This window comes from Balaenoptera musculus, chromosome 20 (genome assembly GCF_009873245.2).
Source record: "Balaenoptera musculus isolate JJ_BM4_2016_0621 chromosome 20, mBalMus1.pri.v3, whole genome shotgun sequence".
Lineage (NCBI taxonomy): Eukaryota > Metazoa > Chordata > Mammalia > Artiodactyla > Balaenopteridae > Balaenoptera > Balaenoptera musculus.
This window is the reverse complement of record NC_045804.1, coordinates 58,719,858-58,740,542: the sequence shown is the minus strand read 5'-3', so window position 1 is coordinate 58,740,542 and position 20,685 is coordinate 58,719,858. Positions and strand designations below refer to the sequence as shown.

Genomic DNA, 20,685 nt, shown 5'->3' with positions numbered 1-20,685 from the left:
TTTAACAGGTGAAAAGCTCAGCCTGTTTACAGTGGAGACCCTGGCACCTCAGGGCAGGAACCCGGGGCTCTGGCGCTGGGAGTTTAGGCCCCCGGCTCTGTTCCTGTGCTCCCATGGCACAGGGGGCCCCAGACGGCCCCACATTCCTCCTGTGGAGGGCTCGTCATCTGTCGGTTGGACACAGGGCCACCCACCGCTGCTGCCATGGTCGAAGCTGAGACACAGCCCAGAGCTGTGGCAACCACAGCAAAATCCCCCTCTAAGGCCCAGATGCGAGCATCTGTCACCCGGACCCTACGTGATGCCAGGTCATCAGACCACGAGTCAGCAGCCCGGGGGCCCAGACATCATCCTTAGGAGCAGAAGCCTGGCCAGGCCAAGGCGCTTTCTGGGGCAGCCCCGTCAGAGCCATCGATGGGAACCCGCTCGCCACCCCCCTGCCTGCTGAACGCTGCCTGGATCACACACCTTTCTCCCTGAGGGACGGCTCTGGGAAGGCAAAAGAATATGCGCGTTTGTTACCTCGAACCCGAAAATGATTTGGAAAAACAGAAAGGCGTGTCTCTCCCAGCACTCACACCTGCCTGCTTCCACGCTCCACACACGCTGGCGTTGGCAAAGGAAGCGAAAATCTCTTTTTTTAAAAATGGGAAAGAGGAAATCTTTTTTTCCCTGGTAGAGGTTTCTCCCCCTTAATCCTTTTCAGATTCAGAGGATCTTCAAAGGAGCAGGTGCAGGAGCGCAGGGTCCCCGAGCCCCATCCTCCCTCCTGGGCTGGGGTGACAGGGGCCAGCCCGAGGCTCGTGAAGGGCAGCGCCCGACTCTGCGGCACGTTCCTGCTGCTGGCTCCCAGGAGAACGAGAAGCACTTCCCCGTCCTGGGAACAGGTTGGCGTCTCCGAGGAGTATTTTCCGCCTCTACTCGGCACGCCGCTCCCCCGCACCCCCACCAACCCCCCCGCGCCGGCTCCCACCTCTCGTATCGGAGGAAGACGTTGTTGAGGTCGTCGTTGACGTGCAGCAGCTCCTCGGTGACCTCCTCGTTGCACACGCGGGAGATGAGCTCCACGACGCGCTGCTGCATGGCGCGGCAGGTCCTGTGCAGCTCCTGGGGACACAGGTCTGGCTACCGCGGGTGCCCCTCGTTCACACTCTACTTGCTTTGCAAAGACGTGCGCCAGTTCGTAAAGCCACACGGGCCCAGGCTTGTCCACAAAGCCGGGCGTGTGCGGGAGGCCAGGTGGACCCCCGCCCCGCCCACCAGGCGGTGCCTCCTGATGGACAAACGTCCGAGCGCACACTCTGCTGTGTGCAGAGTACGGGTTTGCACAAACCGTCTGGGAAATCTAAAAACGTGACTCTCTGCAGTTGCTTGTTCTCTTCAACAGGCCGTGCCAGACGCCGCCCTATCACTTGGGGCAGGATGCCCCATCCTGTGTGTATCATCACGCATCTCACCCGCCAAGGCTCCCTGCACGCTATGAACACGCCCTGAGCCCGCACCGCCGCCCCAGACTGCCTAGAGCGCCCCGGGCTCCCCTTCACCTCCAGTAGGCGAAGACTGGCTCCCAACCACCCCAGATGGTGAAGCCCCCCCAGAGGAGGCTTCACGGAGGCGCCGCCAGCCCGAGGAGAACCAGCCCCTCAGCAGACTGCAGGGAGCGTCTCAAGCACCCGGCACACACGCCCGAAGCACCAGTAGCACCCGCGGGGAGAGGCCAGGGCTGGATTCAGTCTCCCCCCAGAGCCCAGCCCCTGCTGGGTGTGGTGGCCAAGGCAGCAGCAAGCAGCCCTGACCATCAGCTGTCTGGGGGTCCAGCGCCCTGGACTCGGCTCTCCCAGGGTGGCACGGTGGTGCTGGGAAAAGGTGAAGCCCTGCCGATGGCGCTGGGCACCACCACGGCAGCCAGGGTGGCTCTGCTCTCATCTGTCCGGACACTGATGGGTCTCTGTAGAGTTTCGCTCACGGAGGAGGCGTTCCATCACTTTGCAGAACGTTTGGGAAGCGCTAGGTGGTTTCTGGGGCCTTGCCTGGAGGAGGGATGAGGCCCGAGGCCGTGCACTGGGGTCTGGCTCCCATGGCCTTCAGCTGGGGCAGAGGGGGGCGGGACATCCCCCACCCGCTGGCAGGGCCTCGTGTGCTCTACGCCTGGGTTGGCACCCAGGGACCCCCCACGGAGCTTCGCCTAAACACGGCCCAGATCAAGGGTGTCCAGGGGTCTCTGCAGAGAGGAGGTTTCACCTTCTCCTTGTTTCAACATTTTAAGTTACTGTCTTAAAAAAATTAAACAGGAAGAAACGAGAAGAGATTGCGCGGGAGAGGAGGACCAGAGCATGAAGATCTGTGCCACCACAGACACCCACTGGCTGCCTGCGGGCCCTCCACGCGGTCACCAGCAGGCAGACCCTACCTGCCTCCAAACCACCCGGACAGGCACCTTCTTCTGGTCCTGAGCCACGGACAGCCAGGGCCTGCCCAGCTTGCCCTTCCCGCCTGGCAACAGCTGGGACAGGAACTTCCTAAACGCAGACGGTCTCAGTCTGGCCTCTGGGGTCTGGTTCTCAACAGAGGGGAGGGCGGCTGGTCACTGCTCTTGGAGCAAAAGCCCTCCATCCACCAGAAGACTTTGTAAAATGTCCTTTTTCTGTCTAATTCGTCCCAATGCCTGTATCTTTTCTTCAAGGAACATTCTCCTCCCCACCTTGCAAAACAATCTTTTAATCATCTTTCTGGGTCTCCTCTGAACCCTCTCCAAGTTCTAAGGAGCAGGGAGTAAGGCCCTTAAGATCTGCTTTCTACAGCTGCAAAGGAGACAGGAGGGAGACAGAGTCTTTGTTGAAGAAAAAGGGGGAAATAATGAAGCTGAACACATAAACTAGATTTCTCTACAGAAAATGGTCCTGGCCCTCCTGGTTTTTGTTGAAATGAGAGGCAAGAAGCGAGAGGGGCTAAACCATCTGCTACTTGAAGACACAATGTGGGATGGGCCTCCTTCGTCAGCTGAGGGATGGCCGTGAAGGACGCCCATCCTGGGCGTCACTGGATTAATCACGCGTTATCACTAACTGCAGACAGAGCTGGAGAGGCTGATCTGGGGGCAGCGGGGGCACGGCCGCCGGCATCGGGAGCTTTAAAGATTCCCAAGGCCGGACTCCCAGGTGCAGCCAAGGGCATAAGCTCCAGCAGACAGAGATGCAGAGCCTCAGGACAGGGAAGACACGGCTGGACAGCCCGTGAGGGAGGGAGACGGAGGCTGCAGGTTCCCCAGCGCTGCCCCCTGCTCAGAACCACCGGGACACCCGAGGGAGGGCGGTCGACAGCCTGCAAGCACGGAAGGACCTGCTACGCGAGGGAGGAACTTGTGTCTGCTCCAGCGGGTGGAGCAGACAGACCGGGGCTGCAGGCACGGTGTGGACGGGCTTCCATCAGCCACTTCCCAACCGTCCCACGGGGAGAGATTACTCCAGGCTCCGAGTCACCCGGCTCATCAGCGGCCAGGCCCAGAGGTGAAGCCAGGGATCCCTAAGGCGCGGCTCTTCCTGCCCTGTCGTGCTGCTTCCCAAAGCCTATCCAGGTCATGTGTTTGGAGGCGGCCTGTTGCTGAGGATGTTCAGAAACAAGCCGCCTCCCAGGGCTCTCCCAGCCCAGAGAGGGAAGCTGCTGTGCTCCCTCTGGGGCCCCGCCCCCCCTCGCCCACCCTGCCCGAGTTCCTGCCACTCTGCGGGCCGCGGCTGAGGCCACACCTGCAAGTCCTGTGCGAAGCACAGGAAGCCACCCGGACGCAGCCGGCCAGGATGCTGGTCGGCCGCCGCAGCGGCGCGCCCTCCCACCGACACCTCCCGTTTCCCGCTTCCCATTTCCTCCCAGCAGTTCACACTCAAATCCACAGCAGCTCCTGTGGGCGTGAACACTTGGGCTGGTGACAAATGCATTTATTTCCACTTTGAGCTCTGGGTAGCTTCTGCCCTGAGCATTCTGGCCACCCTCCAGCTCGAGTGAGGGGTCCCGGGGCACAGTCTGATCCCATCCCTTTCCAAGCAGACCGTGGCGCTTTCCCACGTGCAGCCCCGACCCCTGGGAGACCCTGCCCGGCTGGCTCAAGGAGCGAGGCCAGCGGCCAGGACAGCCGTGTCTGCTCACAGACCTGACGGCTCCCGAGTCTCTCGTGCCGAAAGGACAGCCTCCCACTGGCACCCAGAACCATTCTCTCTGTTTGACGTATAAGATAGCAGCGAGGTCGGTAGGCTTGGAGTTGGAACCAGACAGAGGGAAGGGAAACGTCACGGGAAGCAACCTATTTCTGAAAACTGTGAGCTGACGCCAGGAGATCAGGTTCTGTTTGTCTTGGCTGATGGGCTTGTTTGAACACACACACACATGCAGAGGTGTGTGCTGTCTGGTTGGCCCTGGCTGTCCGCAGGGCTGGCTTTGTTCTGCTACGCCTGCTACCAGGAACTCAGCTCTGTCCACTGCAAACCCCTGTCAGCAAGAATTCTGGTGCTGACACAGCACAAAGCTGCCTCAAGAGGCCCCTCAGTTCCTGCACTGTTCCTGGACTGATCTCAGATTCCTGCGCCTTGGGTAACGCCTGGAAGAACCCCGCAGACCGCAGATGGAGGCCAACGCGGCACTGATGGCGCACCTGGAGCTGGGCTGCTGCGGGCACTGGTCGCTCGGCGTCCAGAGCAGCCGGAGGGCCCGGGCCCAGGTAGGTAGGCTGCCCGCCGTGAGCTCCTCCAGAGCGGGGACCACAGCCCGCACCTTGGGCAGGTCTCCCCCACCCCCACCCTCACCCTCACCCCCTTAGGGGCCGGAAGAGGGCACGGCAAGCAGCTGCTTGGGACCAGGCCACCTGGGAAGCACGCCCTCCTGGAGGACAGCAGCCAGTGTGGCCCTCAGGGGACCAAGACCGGCCGCCCCAAGGGGCAGGCGTGGGAGGTGCTCCCCGCTGGCCCTCACATTTCACGGCGTCCTCTCCACCCTCCGGGAGGTGCTGCTTCTGCGGGCAGGGCCGCTGCCACTTCCCACCGATGCCAGAGTCTCTGAGACGGTGTCAGGAGAGCTGGGCGCCAGCTCTGGGCCTGGCGGACCTGGGGCAGGAACCCTGCAGGCCAGCTCTGCTCCTGGACCCCTTTCCGCCTGGCTCCCAGACCTGCAGGTGGCCGGTGAGCCACAGAGCCTCCGGAGCCAGGACGTGGGCCACCCTGGCCGGGGACCCTCAGCTTCACCCCAGAAGTCCCAGAAGCGGCTCCCACGAGCAGGAACAGCTAGCGGTCCCTGCATGTTTGTGCCGTCATGTTGGGTGAACAAAGCGACACATAAAATCGTACACCTGGTATCATCTCAACCCCATCTGAGATAAACATGGAAAAAACGTCTGAAAGAAAATACATCAGAACACGGACAGTGCTTATCTGCAGACGCTGGGGTTAAAGACAACTATTTTCTTCTTTGTACTTCCTTTTTCTTTCGATGGGCACGTATTTTGCAACTGGCATTTTACAATGAGGAAAAAACTTTTTTAAGGAGGATAAAGAAGAGAGCACCTGGGACTGGCCTCTGACCGCCTCCAGGACGCGTGGGCTGGACGCGGGCCTCCTCGGACTCGGTCCCTCTAGAGGACGGGCCCCGAACCCCATCCCGCCCCCCCGCCCCCGCCCCGTGTGTCCCTGGCCCGGAGGCCCTCACCTGCAGCAGCTCCAGATCGGACGAGTCCTCCTGCCCGGGGACCATCTCCGTTAGCATCTCGGACATGACCTTTGTGTTTCCCCGAACGACGTCCAGTTCGCTCCGCAGCCTGGCGATCTGTGGGGGCCGGGGGAGGCGCGGGGACGGGGTCAGTGAGCCTGCACCAGGTGGACGCGGCCCGGCTCCGTCTGCGTCTGCGCACAGGGGGCGCCGGCAGCTGGCAGCTGGGAGCCCCGGGATGCGGGGGCAGTGCCGGGTCGGAGCGTGGGGAAGTGAGCCTCTCAGGCCCCGTTTCTGCTCCTTCACGTGGTGGAGAGCGTGGCCCCCAAGGCCCCTGCGGGTCTGGGGTCCTCGACTAGGAACCTCACAGTTGCAGGCTCTGGCCCGGAATCGAGGCTCCAAGCACAGCGGCCCCTGAGCCGTGCCTTCTCCACCCGCTCCCCATCCAGGGGTGCCTGTCCCAACTGCCAGCCCCACAGAGCTCCCCAGAGCCAGGACCCGGGCTGCCTCTCCCGCAGCAGGGACCGCTCTCTGAGCCTGTGTCCTCACCTGCGCAAAGGTGACCTCACAGGCCAGCCATGACCATCCAGGGGCACGCCCCGCACTGCCCAGTTGGGTCTGCCTTCTCTCTTCACCGCGTTCAGCCCCCTCTCGTCCTGCCCGTGTCCCCTCGCCCATCCCAGACCCTCCTTCCGACCGCTCCCGAGCTCCCCCCGCGCAGACGGCCAATCAGGGGAGGGTCTCGGTGGCCGTCCAACTGCAAACGCGCCCGCCTTCCCTCTTCCCAGGGCCGCCTGGGAGGCCTGGTGCCGGCTGTGGCGGGGGCCCAGGAGGGGCAGAGCTAGTTTCAGCTGCGGCCTCCACCTCCTCCCCACTCCGGGGGTCCCAGGGGCCTTCATGCCGCTGCCCAGCCGGCCCATGACGCCCGGCGGGCAGGAGAGAAGGACCGCCGCCCGGTCTACTGACAGGAGAGCGAGGTTAAGCGACCCGGCTGAAGCCTCACCGGGAGCAGCGGACTGAGCCCAGGCCTGTCCGATCCCAGCCCCCCACCTGCCTGGCCGCCCCCTCCTCGGGGCCCCCAGAGCGGAAACGAGCACACACTCTGCTAACCGGACACAATCGCTTGAGCCCGCTGTTTAAATGAGGTTCCATAACATGACACTGTCACAAATAATAAATGAGAATTTAAAAAACAGAAACAGTGGATAGATTTTCTTTCAAGTCTGACCAATGCTCACTTTTTAACTAATGGAAATTCTATAGATTCGTCTAAAGACTCGTCTCCAGACTCCTCCAAAAGAATCCAGGTTGGCATTGAGGCAGCATTAGCTCCCCAGGAAATAACTCGGGGAGACTGGGCGTTGCTCGGGACGCAGCAGGACTTGGTCCTTCCTGCAGGCTCTGCCCTGGCCCAGGCTGCCTTCTCGCAGGATAAGTCTAAACCTCTCTGAGGGACACCCGAGGCCCTTCACAACTCCGCTTGCTCCGGTCCTGGGCTTTTGGCCTCACCTCCTGCTGTGATTCTCGCCAGCCCCGCCCCCGCCCCACCCACCTGCTGTGCCCCGAGCCCCCCACCTCCCACCTCGAGTGACCACCGCCCTCGACAGTGCGCCCTCAGGAGGGCCGGGCACTTGCACCCGTGTCGCCAACACCCTTCACAGGGCCCGTCTGGGGAGGCCTCCTCTGTCTCCTGGGAGACCGAGGGCAGCGGCTGGTGCGCCTGTGGCCCCAAAGCGTGCACGTACCTGCTCTGAATTGGCCGTGATGGGGCCTGCAGCGCTCAGAGCCGGGGCCTGCGGCGCCGAGGATGAACCGCTGCTCGTCCTCGGCTGCGACTGGGACCTGGGCATGGCGGTGGCTGGGTCCACCTCCGGGACGCTCTGCACAGCAACGACAAAGCCTTCTGTCCGCCTGGGCCGCCTGGGCAGTGGCCTGGCACTGCCCCCGCCCCCCCACCTCTCCTCCCTCCATGAACCTCACAGACACCGAGGCAGGCCAGAGAGGCAGCCCCCAGCGCAGCCTGTGAGGGCTCTGGCCACCCTCCCACCGTTAGGACCACCTCGGGATCGGAGGGGAGGGCCTGCTGGTAAGTTTTCTAATCAGGAATCCCCGTTTGGCACCAGAAGGTTACTTTTTGGCATTTATGAGTGGACTAATATAAAGAGTAATGATGCAATTTACTGAACGTTCTTCGTAACTGCAGGAACCAGCACACTGCTCTGTGTCACAATTCGGAGAATAAAACAGGCTTGTTTACTCCACGAAGTGCAGCAAGTGGCTTGGAGGGATCACGTGAGAGAAACGCTAGGAAAGCCCAAGTCCTCGTGCTTCCCTCTGGGCACCTCGTGGCCCCTTGAACGTGAGCTGTGCCCAGGCGGGAGGCCTGCACGGCACTGTCCCTCAGAGATGGACAAACAGGGCCGTGGCAGAGGGAGCTGGGGTGGGCGCCTCTCCCAGATCCTGAGCCTCTGGCTCTCCCGGGGCAGGAGAGGGCCTGGCTGCCCCCGAAGAGGAAGGACGGCGTTGCCTGGGCACCTTCCCTCCTGAAGCCGCCAGCATGTGGGAGCACCCTCAGCGGGCCCTCCCGGGGCTTTGCATCCCAAGGCTGGCGGGAGTCAAGGGTGACCACTCACAGCCCAAAGTAAATTTTAGATCCATTTGACTCGTCCCGTTGAAAAACCCAGGAGCAGGGACCCCGCCAGCCCGTCGGCGTTGCCGATGTGGAGGCGGGGCTGCTCCAGCCGCCCTGGGGAGATGCGGTCCCCACACCAGACGCCTGGGCTCGGGAGAGCAGGTGCCGGGACCCTCCCCGGACGGCTCCACCCTAGCGGCCATCTCCATGACAGCGTCCGCACTGCTCCTTTGTCACCTTCTCCCACAGTCGGGGTGAAAACTGGGGGGGGGGGTCCCTGAGCCACCAGCCACCAGCTGTCTCTCTCCCGCACCCGCTCGTTATCAACAAGAAACGCCCTGGAGCCCTAAGGAGGCTGAGGACGAGCTGAATAATTCAGAGGCTGTCTCTGCAACAGGCCCTCGGGGACGCGCCGGCCGCCGAGGCTCACCCGCTGGGGTGTGTGTATCGGGGACAGCGCGTCCAGGTCGGCCATGGGGAACTCCATGCCCTTCCTCTTCAGCTCCTCGTACGCGTGCACAACGCCCGTGAGGTCAGGGCTGCTCCGGAAGGCGTCGGCCCACGCCTGGAGGGGAGGAGGGGGCCTGTTAGGGGTGCCGGGGCGCTCAGGGCTGCCGCCCAGCCACGCTGCTCCTTCCTGCCAGCGCCACCAGGCTGAGCATGAACGAGAGCAAAGCACAGCACTCAGCCCAGCGTGGGGCACATCCTAGAGTGGAGACGGAGCAACCGCACTGAAGCACGGGGCTGAGCCCAGGAGATGTGCCCGGCAACGTGCGGCTGGAGAGGCCGCGCCCGCAGGACGTGCGGGGACAGCGGCGTGGCCTCCACGCTCCACGCGTGAAAGTCCAGGCTGACCCTAGTAGGTCAGGGAGCTGGGGTCCACGCTGCCCGGCCGCCCTGACGGGCGAGGTGACTGCGGCCAGGGCAGGAGCACCTGCGCTACTCACAGCGTCGGCAGACAGGCGCCGTGTGGGACAGTCCGCTGGGAAGCTCGGCCGCTAGGGTCCGTTACGTAAGACACAACACGGGGAGGAAGGAACACATATTTCAATAGGCTGTCACTCGTCTCTGATTCAAGGAACGGTCAAAATTTATTTTTAAATTCTGTTCTTTGGAAGTTTTAGAAGGTATCAAAACAAGAAGTGCCTCCAAAGGGCACCCCCCCAAGAGGGGCCCAGAGGAGGAGGAAAGCCGTCCTGTCGGCAGCTCTGTCGCTGTCTCAGGGCCCAGCTGCTTGCCCCCATCTCTGACCAAGAGAGCAGTTTCCAAAAAGCCTCATTCAGTTCGGCCGCTGCATCTCACTGACCACAAACCCTGCCGTGAGCCCGGCCTCCCGGGGCCCGCTCATCCAACTTGCACATGCAGGGACTTGTCCCCACGTCAGGACAGCCCCTCGTGGTCACACCTCCTGCCGGACGCTGGTGGGGGGGCGCGTTTCACAGCCCGAGGGGAGGCGGGGAGAAGCAGGCGTGGCAGTCAGCTCCTCCTGGAGCCGCCTCCGGCCTTCGTTGCTGCGGGAGGACAACAGCTCCAGGGGAGCCCTTTTAACTTATGCCGCCTTCCACCCGCACCAGGTCTGACATAAGAAGACCACGACTGTTCTCTCCAGTCAGCGGACACTTCTTGGGCACCTGCCCAGCAGCTATCAGCAGGCCCTGTGGACGGCCCCGCGGGGGGTACGCATGCCCAGCTGACCAGTCAGGTCTCCTGCTCCAGGAGCCTGGCCCGGGGCCCTCGGAGGGCTGGGCTGCTCTGTGGGTAGAGGTGGGCCCTGGGTCTCACCCACATGCCAGCCCGGACCAGGGAGCAGGGAGAGCCTGCCTGCTGGGACGGCGTGGACACTCAGGAGAAGGTCTGTCCCCTCCCTGGCCATCACCCCGGGGTTCTGGGGAGCCTGCCTTGTCATGACCGGCACTGCTCTTCGCCTAGGCAGCTGGGGTTGGCACCTGCTATTTAACCAACCAAGCAGTCCTGGCTAATCGCCCCCGTCCTGGGCGGGGCCCCTGTGCAGTCTGGGTGCGGGGCTGCTGGCAGAGTCTGTGTCCACGGCAGTGCTCTCTCCTGACCAGGCCCCTGACGCCGACACCTTGGGGGGAAGCACAGGGCGGGAGATGCCGTGTGCCTCGGGCACCTTCCAGGCCGGTGCCCACACCTGTGCCCCCCACCCACCGAGTCTCCCGGGGCACAGAGAAGGCAGTCAGACAGCATTTGTCAAGTCAGAGCGAACGTGGCCTCACCGATGCGAAGCTTCCTGCTGCAGGGACAGGGGAGGATGGCCACGCAGGCGGCCAGCGGACTGAGGCGATGGTGACAGCACAGGAGCCCCTCTAGACGGCTGGCCCCGCTGAGAATCACGACCCTGCCCCGGGGGCCGCGGCCTCGGGAGGTCTGCTTCCCCACGAGAAGCCAGGGAGCGGCAGGGCGGGTGCTGTCAGAGCAGAGGGCCTGTCCTGGGAGCTGGGGGTCAGCATCACAGCGCCCGCCTCTGCCCCACGCCCTGCCCCGCCCGCCCGTGCCCACGTGTCAGGGGTTGGAAGGCCCAGAGGGCGTTCCGATCTCCTTTCCCCTGGATCGCACACCAAAGGACGGGCTAAAACCTTATGCAGACATGAGCCATTTGCTCCAGACCCCTCAAGTTTCGACCAAGTTTTAAATCATCCAATTTCAGATCAATAAACAATTGCTGATTTAAACAATGGGTTCCGCTCCCTGGACAAAAGGAGGCTGCTGTCCCGTCCTGCTCGTGCTCCTGGGCTTCTCACTCACAGGGACAGGGTCTCGGGAGCTGCCCATCCACAGAATCTGCTGCAAGCCCGGCCACCGGCTCTCTGCCACCTCCTGAGAACACGGCCCCCCCGGCCCCTCCCACCCCCCGCCATCAGCTCCCCTCTTCAGTGGAAAGAAAGAGAATTTTTAGACTCTACTGTGGGGGGAGTGCGGGAGGCAGGGATGAGGTCCCTCCACCAGAACCATGTCCCTTCTGTCCCGGAACAACCCCAGGGAGGGGCTGAGGGTGGCGCAGAGTGGGGGGATGTCCCCCAAAGGGACGTCACGGGAGGCCCGCCCTCTGGATGGGCCCCCTCCTCCCGGGCCACCGGGAGCCCTGTCCCTTCCAGAACGGGCTGCTGCATCTGGCACGCTGGCCTCTTGAAGGGCAGGGCCCCTCGAGCACACGAGCCCGAGGGGGTGTCTTTCCGTGCGGCCCGGGGAGGTGGGGCGGCAGGAGGGCAGCCAGAGGACACGGCTGCCTGGCTGAATGGAGGGATTAGGGGTGGAGGGGAGGGGGGAGGGACGGGCATCCTGACTTCACAGCGGCCCAGACGGCGGCAAACGTGCACTGGAAACGCCAGCTCTGTGGGCCACCCTGGGACCACGATGCCTGGGGTCAGCCCTCTAGGAAGGCGTCAGAGGGACGGTGGGTGGGGAGCGAGGGGGCCGTGCAAACTCCAGCACCTGTGTCCCCACAGGCACGGGAGACTTCGGAAAAGCTGCAGCCCTTGCCCTCCCAGGGGATCATCAGACCGTAACTTTTCATTTTAAAAGCACATTCAGCATGGAAATAACATCACCTTCTTTCCAAGACTGGTTTAAAAAGGCCGACGGGACGCAAAACCTCTGTGCACCCGTCAGACGGGCTACGAGGAAGATGACGGCGAGGACGTGGGACACTAGGACACCTGCTGCTGGCGGGGGGGCCGCTGGCGGGGGGCGCAGCGTGGGAGCAGCCTGGAGGCGGCTCCTCCAGCCCCAGCCGAGCCCTCGGAGGAGGAGGCCCCGGCCGACACCCTGACCGCACCCCCCCGAGAACCGCCAGCCAGGCTGTTCCTGAACCCCTGGTCCACACAAGTTAGGAGGCACTGAACGTCTGTTGCTCTAAGCGGCTAAGTTTGGGGTAATTTGTTACAGGGCAGTGAATAACGAACACGTCCCAAAGTGTCACCTGTGCTCTCGATGCTCCAGGCCTTTGCACACACTGCTCTCTACCTGCCACGCCCCTTGCACTCTGACCTTTCCACCCAGCTTATCACCCCTCAGGGTTCAACAGAATTGTCACGTCCTCAGTGAATCCTGAACACCATCCCCACGACACCAGAGTTGGCCCCGCCCTGTGGCACGTGGCCCCGGCACGTGGCTCCGTTAGGCTCCAGGCCTGTCCCCCGTAGGCAGCCGAGGGCCAGGCACCCGGACACAGCCAGCGACGGCCAGGAGAGCCACCGCTGAGGGTGTCATCTCAGCGGGATGAGGGTAAAAAACAAGTGTTTCTCAACAAATATTTAAACCCAGAAGCACCCATTCTTTCCTCCAAATGATGGGGAAGCGTGAGGACTTGCTGATGGGAGGCCCCGCCTTCCTCTCTCCCCATGGACGAGCCGAGGGGAGCCGCCGACCCACCTGGATGAGAGCCAGCACCTTGTCCTGCACGATGGTCGGGGGGTTGCTCTTGGGAGAGATGATTTTGACCAGGACGCCGTCGATGAAATCCCGGTTGGCCACGAGGACGTGGAAGCGGTGGCCACAGTTCTTCACGCACGTCTCCAGCACCTGATGTGGGCGAGATGGAAACAGAGGTCACCCCTAGGGGCCAAGGAGACGCTGCCCACTCTCCCCACTGCCGACCATCCTGCCGACGGGCTCCTCCAGAGGCCATCCGGCAGGACACAGGTGGCCCCTTGCTGGCTGGGGTCTCTGGGCCTGCACAGCAGTCGGGCGGCACCGGATCCACACGAGAAGGGTACTGGGGTCTCAGCGGGGTCAAAATGACCAAGCATCCCTGGAAACGAGCCTCTGGGTTGGTGGCGACAGCCCGTGGACGCAGGCCCTCCCGGGCGGAGGCCACTGGAGCAACCTGCACTGATGGTGAGTTACTGGACCTGGTCGTGAGGAGGGGAATGCCCCACATGGCCGCACAACCCTGCTTCCACAACTGAGACCGGCAGTGACCCGGGTCTCCCACCCCCATACGCGGTTTGTGGCCTTGGCCACATTCGAATCAACTCTGCCCCTCCTTCCTCGTCCGGAAAAATAAGTTACACAGGTCTCGGCCACTAGAAAAGCATAGCGCTTGTGGGTTCTGACCAATGGCCAGCGCGGGCTTGAATCTCAGGTCCACTTTCAGGGCCAGTCTGTCTGAGCTCAGCTTCCCCACCTGCAAAGTGGGCGCGAGTGCCCCGCTGCAGGACGGGACTGCCTCCATGGAAGGACGTCACCAGCATCAGGGGACACTGCTGGCCACCTTGCTTGTCCTCATTCGCCTAAACTAACTGACCACTGGTGACCCCAGGCAGCCACTCTCCGGGGCTAGGGTCGGACAACGGGGCTTTCCCTGGACAAAGCTCAGTCACAGAGAAAGTTCCTAACAGGGATGTTAGGACGCGACTGCATGGCTGACCCAGGGGAGACCCTTTCACGTCGTACGTAATTTCACTCCATCCTCACAACTCATTCACCCTTTTTAAGTTGAGGCTGTTATCCCCTTTTTTTTTCAGAGTTAAAAGGCTTAGAAGGTGAAGAAAGGGGTGTAGGTACAAATTGCTGGTCAGGCCAGAAGCAGGACGGGACCCCCTGCAGCCTCCTCTAAGCCTCCGCCTGCCCTGAGGCGCAGGGCCACCCTCCTCCAAGATCAGTGAGTGCCTCAGACGACAGGCAACCTCTGCCACGCTCTCGTTCCCTCATTCGGTCCTTAAAATGCCCTGGACAGAGGCAGTGGGGCCGCCCGGCAGAGCAGGAGCTGTGGAAGGGCCCCCCGGCTGGCAAGCCCGCTGCAGGCTGCTCTGCCAAAAAGGCAAATCTGTCGCTGTGGGTTGTTGGGCCTGAAGCACGGTGGGAATTTTCCTGAATGCAGCTAAGGCCCGCGGAGTAGGCAAACGGCGCCTCCAAGCAATCAGAACCACACTAATGCCTGAGCAGGAAGCCCCAGACCTCTGACCAACTCCCCTTGGTGGGGGCAGATATGAAGTTAAAAGGCCCTCAGGAAGCGGGAGGACTGTGATGGATGAACAGGGTTAGTTCAAGGACAAGACAGAGAAGCCACGAGAGCAGACGTGAGCCCGGGCAGCGTGTGCCAGGCTGGGCCTCCAGCGGACGAAAAATGGGTCTGCACCTTTCACAAATCTCCCAAAGGCATCACAGGATTTGCAGCAAAGGCCTGACCACATCAAAATAAATAAATACTTAGGAATAAATCTAACCAAGGAGGTGACCTGTTACAGTTTCTATTAGAGGAACACGTCGTGGCCTGGTTTTTGCCACATTTGAAAAAATGTTAGATTTCAAGACAGAAATAACACCTGAAGTTGTCCCTTTTAATTTTCTGACATCTGAAAGATGGGCAAAAATCTGGTCTGTCCCTTCCTGAAAGGAGTCACTTGCTGACTTTCCCTAGACCCTCTGCGGCGATGTTCAGTTTTTATCCCATGATCCAGTCAGCACCTCACTAGCTGTGAAGTCTGGGCAAACCTCTGGCCTCTGGGCCTCTCCGAGCCTCAGTTTCTGCATCCGTAAAAGCGGATGATGAAACGTATTTGGGAAGGTTTCTGGAAGCATTTGAGTTAACATCTGAAGAGCTAGCCTAGTCTCGGGCAGGTGCTCGGTGGAAGTCGGCACTTTTACAAGGAGGAAGCTGAGCCCTAGAGAAGCAGCTGGCCTCAGTGCCCCACAGCAGGCTACTGGCCACCGGCGACCCACGCCCAGGCCTGTGGCTTCTCTGCTCTGGGCTTCCGCACCGGACAACACTGCCCGTGCCGCGTCCCTGCTGGCTCACCTGTCTCAGAGAGTGGGAACACTGGGGCGGCAGCAGGAGGCACAGCTACCCCTAGCAGCGCTCACTCCAGGCTGTCCCCCAGCTGCGGCTCCCGGACGCTCTCCCGCCCCGGGGGAGGGCAGGGGGGCACTCACCGTCAGCGCCAGCATCACCTCTCGGTAGTTCCGGTTCCCGTTGAGCCGCTTCTTCAGGGCTCGAATGGCATCCTTTGGCCTGGAGAATAGACATACGCAGATGCTGCCAATCCCACCGGGGCCCCAGCCTACAGACTCAGGGCCACTCGTGCCAACTAGCATGTACACGAGGTTACTTGCTACCACCTGTTTGTAAATGTGAAAGACTGGAAACAAACGAAATGTCCATCAGTGTGAATCAGGTTGAATTGAATTGTGTTTATCCATACAACGGAGTACTATGCAGCTGCACAGAAGAATAAAGACACTCTTAACGCACCAAAGATACAGACTAGCGTCGTCTGCAGAGCAGGGCAGAGGGGACGCAGCCATGTGAGTTACAAGAGGACAAGGAATGCCCAGCGCACACATCTTTGCCAGGAGGGGACCCTGGAGGGAGCCGCCCTGGGGAGGGCGCCAGGGCTGAGGAGGAGGGGCTGTTCCCCAGGTCGCAGGCTGCAGCCCTCTTGAATTCCACATCACGTGCGAGTATGATTTACCCAGAACAATAACCAGCCTGCCGCTGGTGGGTTCACTGAAGGGAACCCGCCAGAGAAACACAGGCGAGAACGGCCAGGTCCCTGTGCAGACCTGGATGTCCAGGTTCTAGGCTCTGCGGAACTCCTTTTTCCCTGAGAAAACTGAAGTCAGTCTGCTCAAAACCCTGGGAGTTGTGTGTTTTAGGTACCAGATCTGAGCCCGCTTCCGGGGGCCCTGTAGGCAGAGCTGCAAGGGCCTCCAGCTGACAACAGCTCCGTCACGCCGGCTGTCTGCTCCCAGTACACACGCCTCCTGAAACCACAGCCACGCTGGGAGGCGGGTCTCCAGCCAGCCCCTGAGGGCATCTCCTAGGCGCAGTGCCCGTGTCTAAGGGTCCCCAGGCGCCCATGGCCCGCTCTGGGGAACCCCACCCTCTGCTATCACAAGTGGGCTCCTGCCGCCCACCCATCAGCAGGCCAGCATAATCTGGGTCTTTCCTAAAGTGAAGGTTCATAAATTGGGGCCTCCTATTCCGACAGTTTGGAAATACAATCTATTTACCAGGACTTCCCTGGTGGCACAGTGGTTAAGAATCCGCCTGCCAAGGCAGGGGACACAGGTTCGAGCTCTGGTCTGGGAAGATCCCACATGCCATGGAGCAACTAAGCCCATGCGCCACAACTACTGAGCCTGCGCTCTAGAGCCCATGCTTCACAACAAGAGAAGTCACCGCAATGAGAAGCCCGCGCACCGCAAAGAAGAGTAGCCCCCACCTGCCGCAACTAGAGAAAGCCTGCGCGCAGAAAACAAAGACAAAAAAAAAAAAATCCTCTCAAGAAGTGCGTGAGGGAGCTGGGGAAGGAGAGGGGAGCAGCTCTGCCAATCAGCCCAATTTCAACAGAAACACACAGAAGCAAGGCGAGGCTTCTAGAAGGAATAAACAGACCCGAGTCACCTGAAGCATGGCTTCCCTGCGGGACTTCTCGGCTCCCTGGGGAGGGGTCCCTGCCAGGTGTGTTTGCAGTGTGGCTGCAGTTCCCAAACGGGGGTGCTGATTTCTGCAAACACGGGACTTGACAGGCTCTCGGCTTCGAGGACTTTGTGGCCTGGGGCTGGTGAAGGTCAGCAGCCGCCGGCCAGGAGCGGGGACTGATTTCCTCTGTCTCAAAGGCCCCGCCGAGCACGCTCTATCCCTCCTCTTGAACTCCACGGGGCACTACATGGGAAGAGCCTCCCAGGGCTCTGCTCACTCGTGACTCACGGAGCTCCCGGGTTGGGGCGGCATGCGGTGGCGAGAAATCAGAGAGGCCGCAGGCTCCCGGCTTAGAGAGAAAGTGAAAATCCACCGAAAATCCATCGGGGAAGTGCTGCTTGAGAGGCACTGGGGAGCACCAAAGCGAGTATTTCTCTCTCTCCCCCGGGAAGCAGCCTCGGAGACAGAATCGAAGTCCTGTCAGAGGACCCGCACAGCAGCCGATCAGACGCAGAGCAGGAAACTGGGAGAGGGGAGTGGGGTGCTGGAGCCCAGCAGAGCAGGAAAGGGCCCCAAGCATGGGGAGAGGTCGGGGCCGCGGGAGCTGGACCCCAGACCCAGAAGAGACCTTCTCTCTGGTCATCCTGAGCCCACCTTGTCCTTCGGCTCCAGAACTGCCACCTCTGAGCTGCTTCCCACTTACACCCCAGGGGGGCGCTGCTGCGCCCCGCCCACCCTGGACACCTCCTCTCCTCCCGGCCGCCCCCTCCCAGCTGTTCCCTTGCTCCGCTGCATTTATCCGGGGCTACCCCAGTTTAGAGGCTGGGGCACAAAGAGTCCATGAGCTGGGGAAGGTCCAAGATGGTCATGAAAACGACCAGGTCAGGGGATCCTCACCAGAGCCGCATGTCAGAATTGCCTGAAGGGCATTTACCAAATACACGTGCCTGCTGCACCTAACTAGGCAGGTCTGGGTGAGGCCCGGTAAACAGGGTCTAAGACATCCCGGGGAGGTTATCTAGCCAGGGCACTCCTGCCTAGTGACCAAGGGTCCAGGGCACGAGGGGCAGCCACGCAAGGCCCCAGGCCGGAGGTGACCCCAGCCTGGGCGTTAGGGCGAGCCCAGGGAGGGGCCTGCAGGACAGCTCACCAAATCGGCGCCCCGCAGGACCGTCTCCCAGAGGCGGACTCCGAATAAACAAAGGAAGCGCAGACAGAGCTCCCGTGCTGGAGCCTTAGCCCCTCCTCATTAAAATGGTCTGGCCCTGCCCTGTCGGGCTGGAGGGCGCTGCCTGAGCTGGTGTGGGCCGGGCACAGGGCGGGGCAGCGAAGCCACGAGCGAGCCACTGCTGGGGCCCGCTTTATACCCGAGCGGACCGAGACGGGAGGGGAACCCACCCAGGGTCACCCAGGCCCCTGGTCCCTCTCTCCTGCCCTGCCATCCACCCACCTTGCCCGCTGACCCCTGGGCGGCTGCTGGACCCCACCTGGATGCCCCTCCCCAGGAGCCTGGCACTGGCCTCCCTCGTGCAGCCCATGTCGCCCTGGGTCACGACCCCCTTCGTCCTCAGGCCGTGAGTCCCCAGGGACTTTGCCCACTTAGTCTCTTACCTCACGAATGTGTCCAGGTGGTGGGGACGTGGCCGTAAGGAAGACAGATGCCGGCCTCAGGGAGCTCAGGGCCCGGGGCTTTGGGGGCGAGGCAGACACTCCCTCCCACACGCATCAAAACACGCGGGTTTGAGCTGTGATGAGCCCAAGTACAATACGGGCTGTGAGGGGATCACACAAGGGGGGCTTATCCGCGGGGCGTCGGGACAGGGAGAGGGCAGGCTTCCTCTCATTCAGGAAGAGGCCAACAGCAGAGGCCAGGACCCTCCCTCGACAAGGCAGGGGGAGGGGCTGGGCTCCAGCCCCCATGGGACGAGGACGCTCCGTTCCGACACGTGTGCATGTCCCCGCGCTTCCTGGGGACCCGCAAGCTGGGCATGAGTGGGAGGTTCACGGAACCAAAAGACCAGCGGGGCCAGAGAGACGCCAGGAAGGCCCGTGGGTGAGGGAGGAGCTCGGTGTGGCAGACGGAGGGGCGGGCGACATGGCAAAGGGAGCTGGAGCGCCCAGCCCGGCGGGTGACCCGGAGGAAAGCTCAGCTGGCCGGCCTGAGCCACCTTCCGGCCTCTGGTCCAGACGCCCCCCACCCCCAGACGCCCCCCCCACCCCAGCCGCACTTCCCACTTCCTCCCCTCTGCACCCACGGCCTCGGCCGCCCGTCCAGCACCCACCTCGGCCTCCAGAGGCCGCGCCCCACCCGTGGGCTCAATAAAAGTGGACAGCTGGACCCACGAGCGTCTGAGGGGCCGGGGGCGGGGCGGGCAGGAAGGAGCCTGGGGGCTGCGGGGTTAAAATGCCTTCTCCCCAACACATCCCGTCTCCTGCCAGGACCGAGCCGGCTGGTCGCCCGCAGCTCCCCTCCCAGAGGGCTCCCAACCTGCTGCCCCCAGGGCGGCCAAGCCCTCCACCCCTCCCGCCAGCGTCGCCTCTGAAGGGCTTGAACCTTAGCTGAACCTCCGACCCGGCCTGCTGGGCCTCGGGATGCAGCTGCCCCGAACCTTGGATTATCTATCCTGTCTCTCCTCTCAAGTCCACAGTGCGAATTGCACTGGCTCCGCCTTCAGAAATGCTCAGACTCTCATGGCTTCTCACCCCCTCTACTGCCACCCCGGTCGAAGCTGCCATTGCTTCACACCAGGGTGATCGTGACAGCCCCAGCCCAGCCGTCCTGGGCACGGCAGCCAGCGTGGTCCCTAAAATGAACCTCAGGGACTTCCCTGGTGGTCCAGTGGCTAAGACTCCATGCTCCCAATGCAGGGGACCCAGGTTCAATCCCTGGTCAGGGAACTAGATCCTGCATGCCGCAACTAAGAGTCCACATGCTGCAGCTAAAGATCCCGAGTGCTGCAATTAAGAGCTGGCGGAGGGCTTCCCTGGTGGCGCAGTGGTTGAGAATCTGCCTGCTAATGCAGGGGACACGAGTTCGAGCCCTGATCTGGGAAGATCCCACAAGCCGCAGAGCAGCTGGGCCCGTGAGCCACAATTACTGAGCCTGCGCGTCTGGAGCCTGTGCTCCACAACAAGAGAGGCCGCGATAGTGAGAGGCCCGCGCACCGCGATGAAGAGTGGCCCCCGCTTGCCACAACTAGAGAAAGCCCTCGCACAGAAACGAAGACCCAACACAGCCATAAATAAATAAATTAATTAATTAATTTAAAAAAAAAAAAGACCTGGAGGAGCCAGATAAATCAAAAAAAAAAAAACTATAAAAAAAATAAAATGGGGACTTCCCTAGTGGTCCAGTGGTACAGAATCCGCCCTACAATGCAGGGGACGTGGGTTCGATCCCTGGTCAGGGAGCTAAGATCCCACATGCCGCGGGGCAACTAAGCCCGCCGCCTCAACTAGAGCCCGCGTGCCACAAACTACAGAGCTCACACCACAACTACAGGAGAGAAAACCCGCGTGTCACAACTAGAGAGAAGCCCACACACCACAAGGAAATATCCTGCATGCCTCAATTGAGACTTGATGCAGCCAAAAATAAATTAAATAAATAAATCATAAATAAATCTTTAAAAATAAATAAATAAGATGAAACTCAGACCAAGTGGAAGCCAGGGTCCCTGCCTGGATCCCGGCCCCCCCGGCTCCGCTGCTGTCCCTCAAACATGACAGACCCCCTCTGTCCTGGGACCGTGCGCTGGGAAGCCCTTCCCTGGCCTGGGCCTCACACCTCCGCCCCTCGAGCCACCTGGGCCAGGCCCTCCTGGGTGACTTGTTCACAAGCACTCACCCCCAGCTCTTCCTCCCCGCCGTGTCACCAGCTGAGCAGGGTGTGTGGTAACTGTCCTGCTCATGGCGCAGGGGAGGGACTCCGTCTCTCCCGTCCCTGCTGTGCCCTCAGTACTCGCTCTGGGAACCGGCA

General features: G+C 61.7%; 1 protein-coding gene across 10 annotated transcripts in view; it reads right to left on the bottom strand.

Annotated features, from left to right (window-relative positions):
• Nucleotides 1–20,685, bottom strand: part of TOM1L2 (target of myb1 like 2 membrane trafficking protein) — an 82,215-nt gene that overhangs the window by 16,947 nt on the left and 44,583 nt on the right. For 7 of the 10 annotated variants that reach the window (XR_005018004.1, XM_036838275.1, XM_036838268.1 and 4 more), the window contains 6 exons: nucleotides 15,215–15,293; nucleotides 12,713–12,862; nucleotides 8,751–8,885; nucleotides 7,434–7,568; nucleotides 5,689–5,805; nucleotides 974–1,107 (listed from right to left, as the gene is read on the bottom strand). Coding sequence is in view for 9 of the 10 variants with exons in the window: in XM_036838268.1 (XP_036694163.1) it covers nucleotides 974–1,107; nucleotides 5,689–5,805; nucleotides 7,434–7,568; nucleotides 8,751–8,885; nucleotides 12,713–12,862; nucleotides 15,215–15,293 (750 nt within the window). In the remaining variant the exon portion in view is untranslated. The remainder of the gene's footprint in view (nucleotides 1–973; nucleotides 1,108–5,688; nucleotides 5,806–7,433; nucleotides 7,569–8,750; nucleotides 8,886–12,712; nucleotides 12,863–15,214; nucleotides 15,294–20,685) is intronic. The other 3 variants (XM_036838273.1, XM_036838274.1, XM_036838276.1) reach the window with 1 other exon arrangement.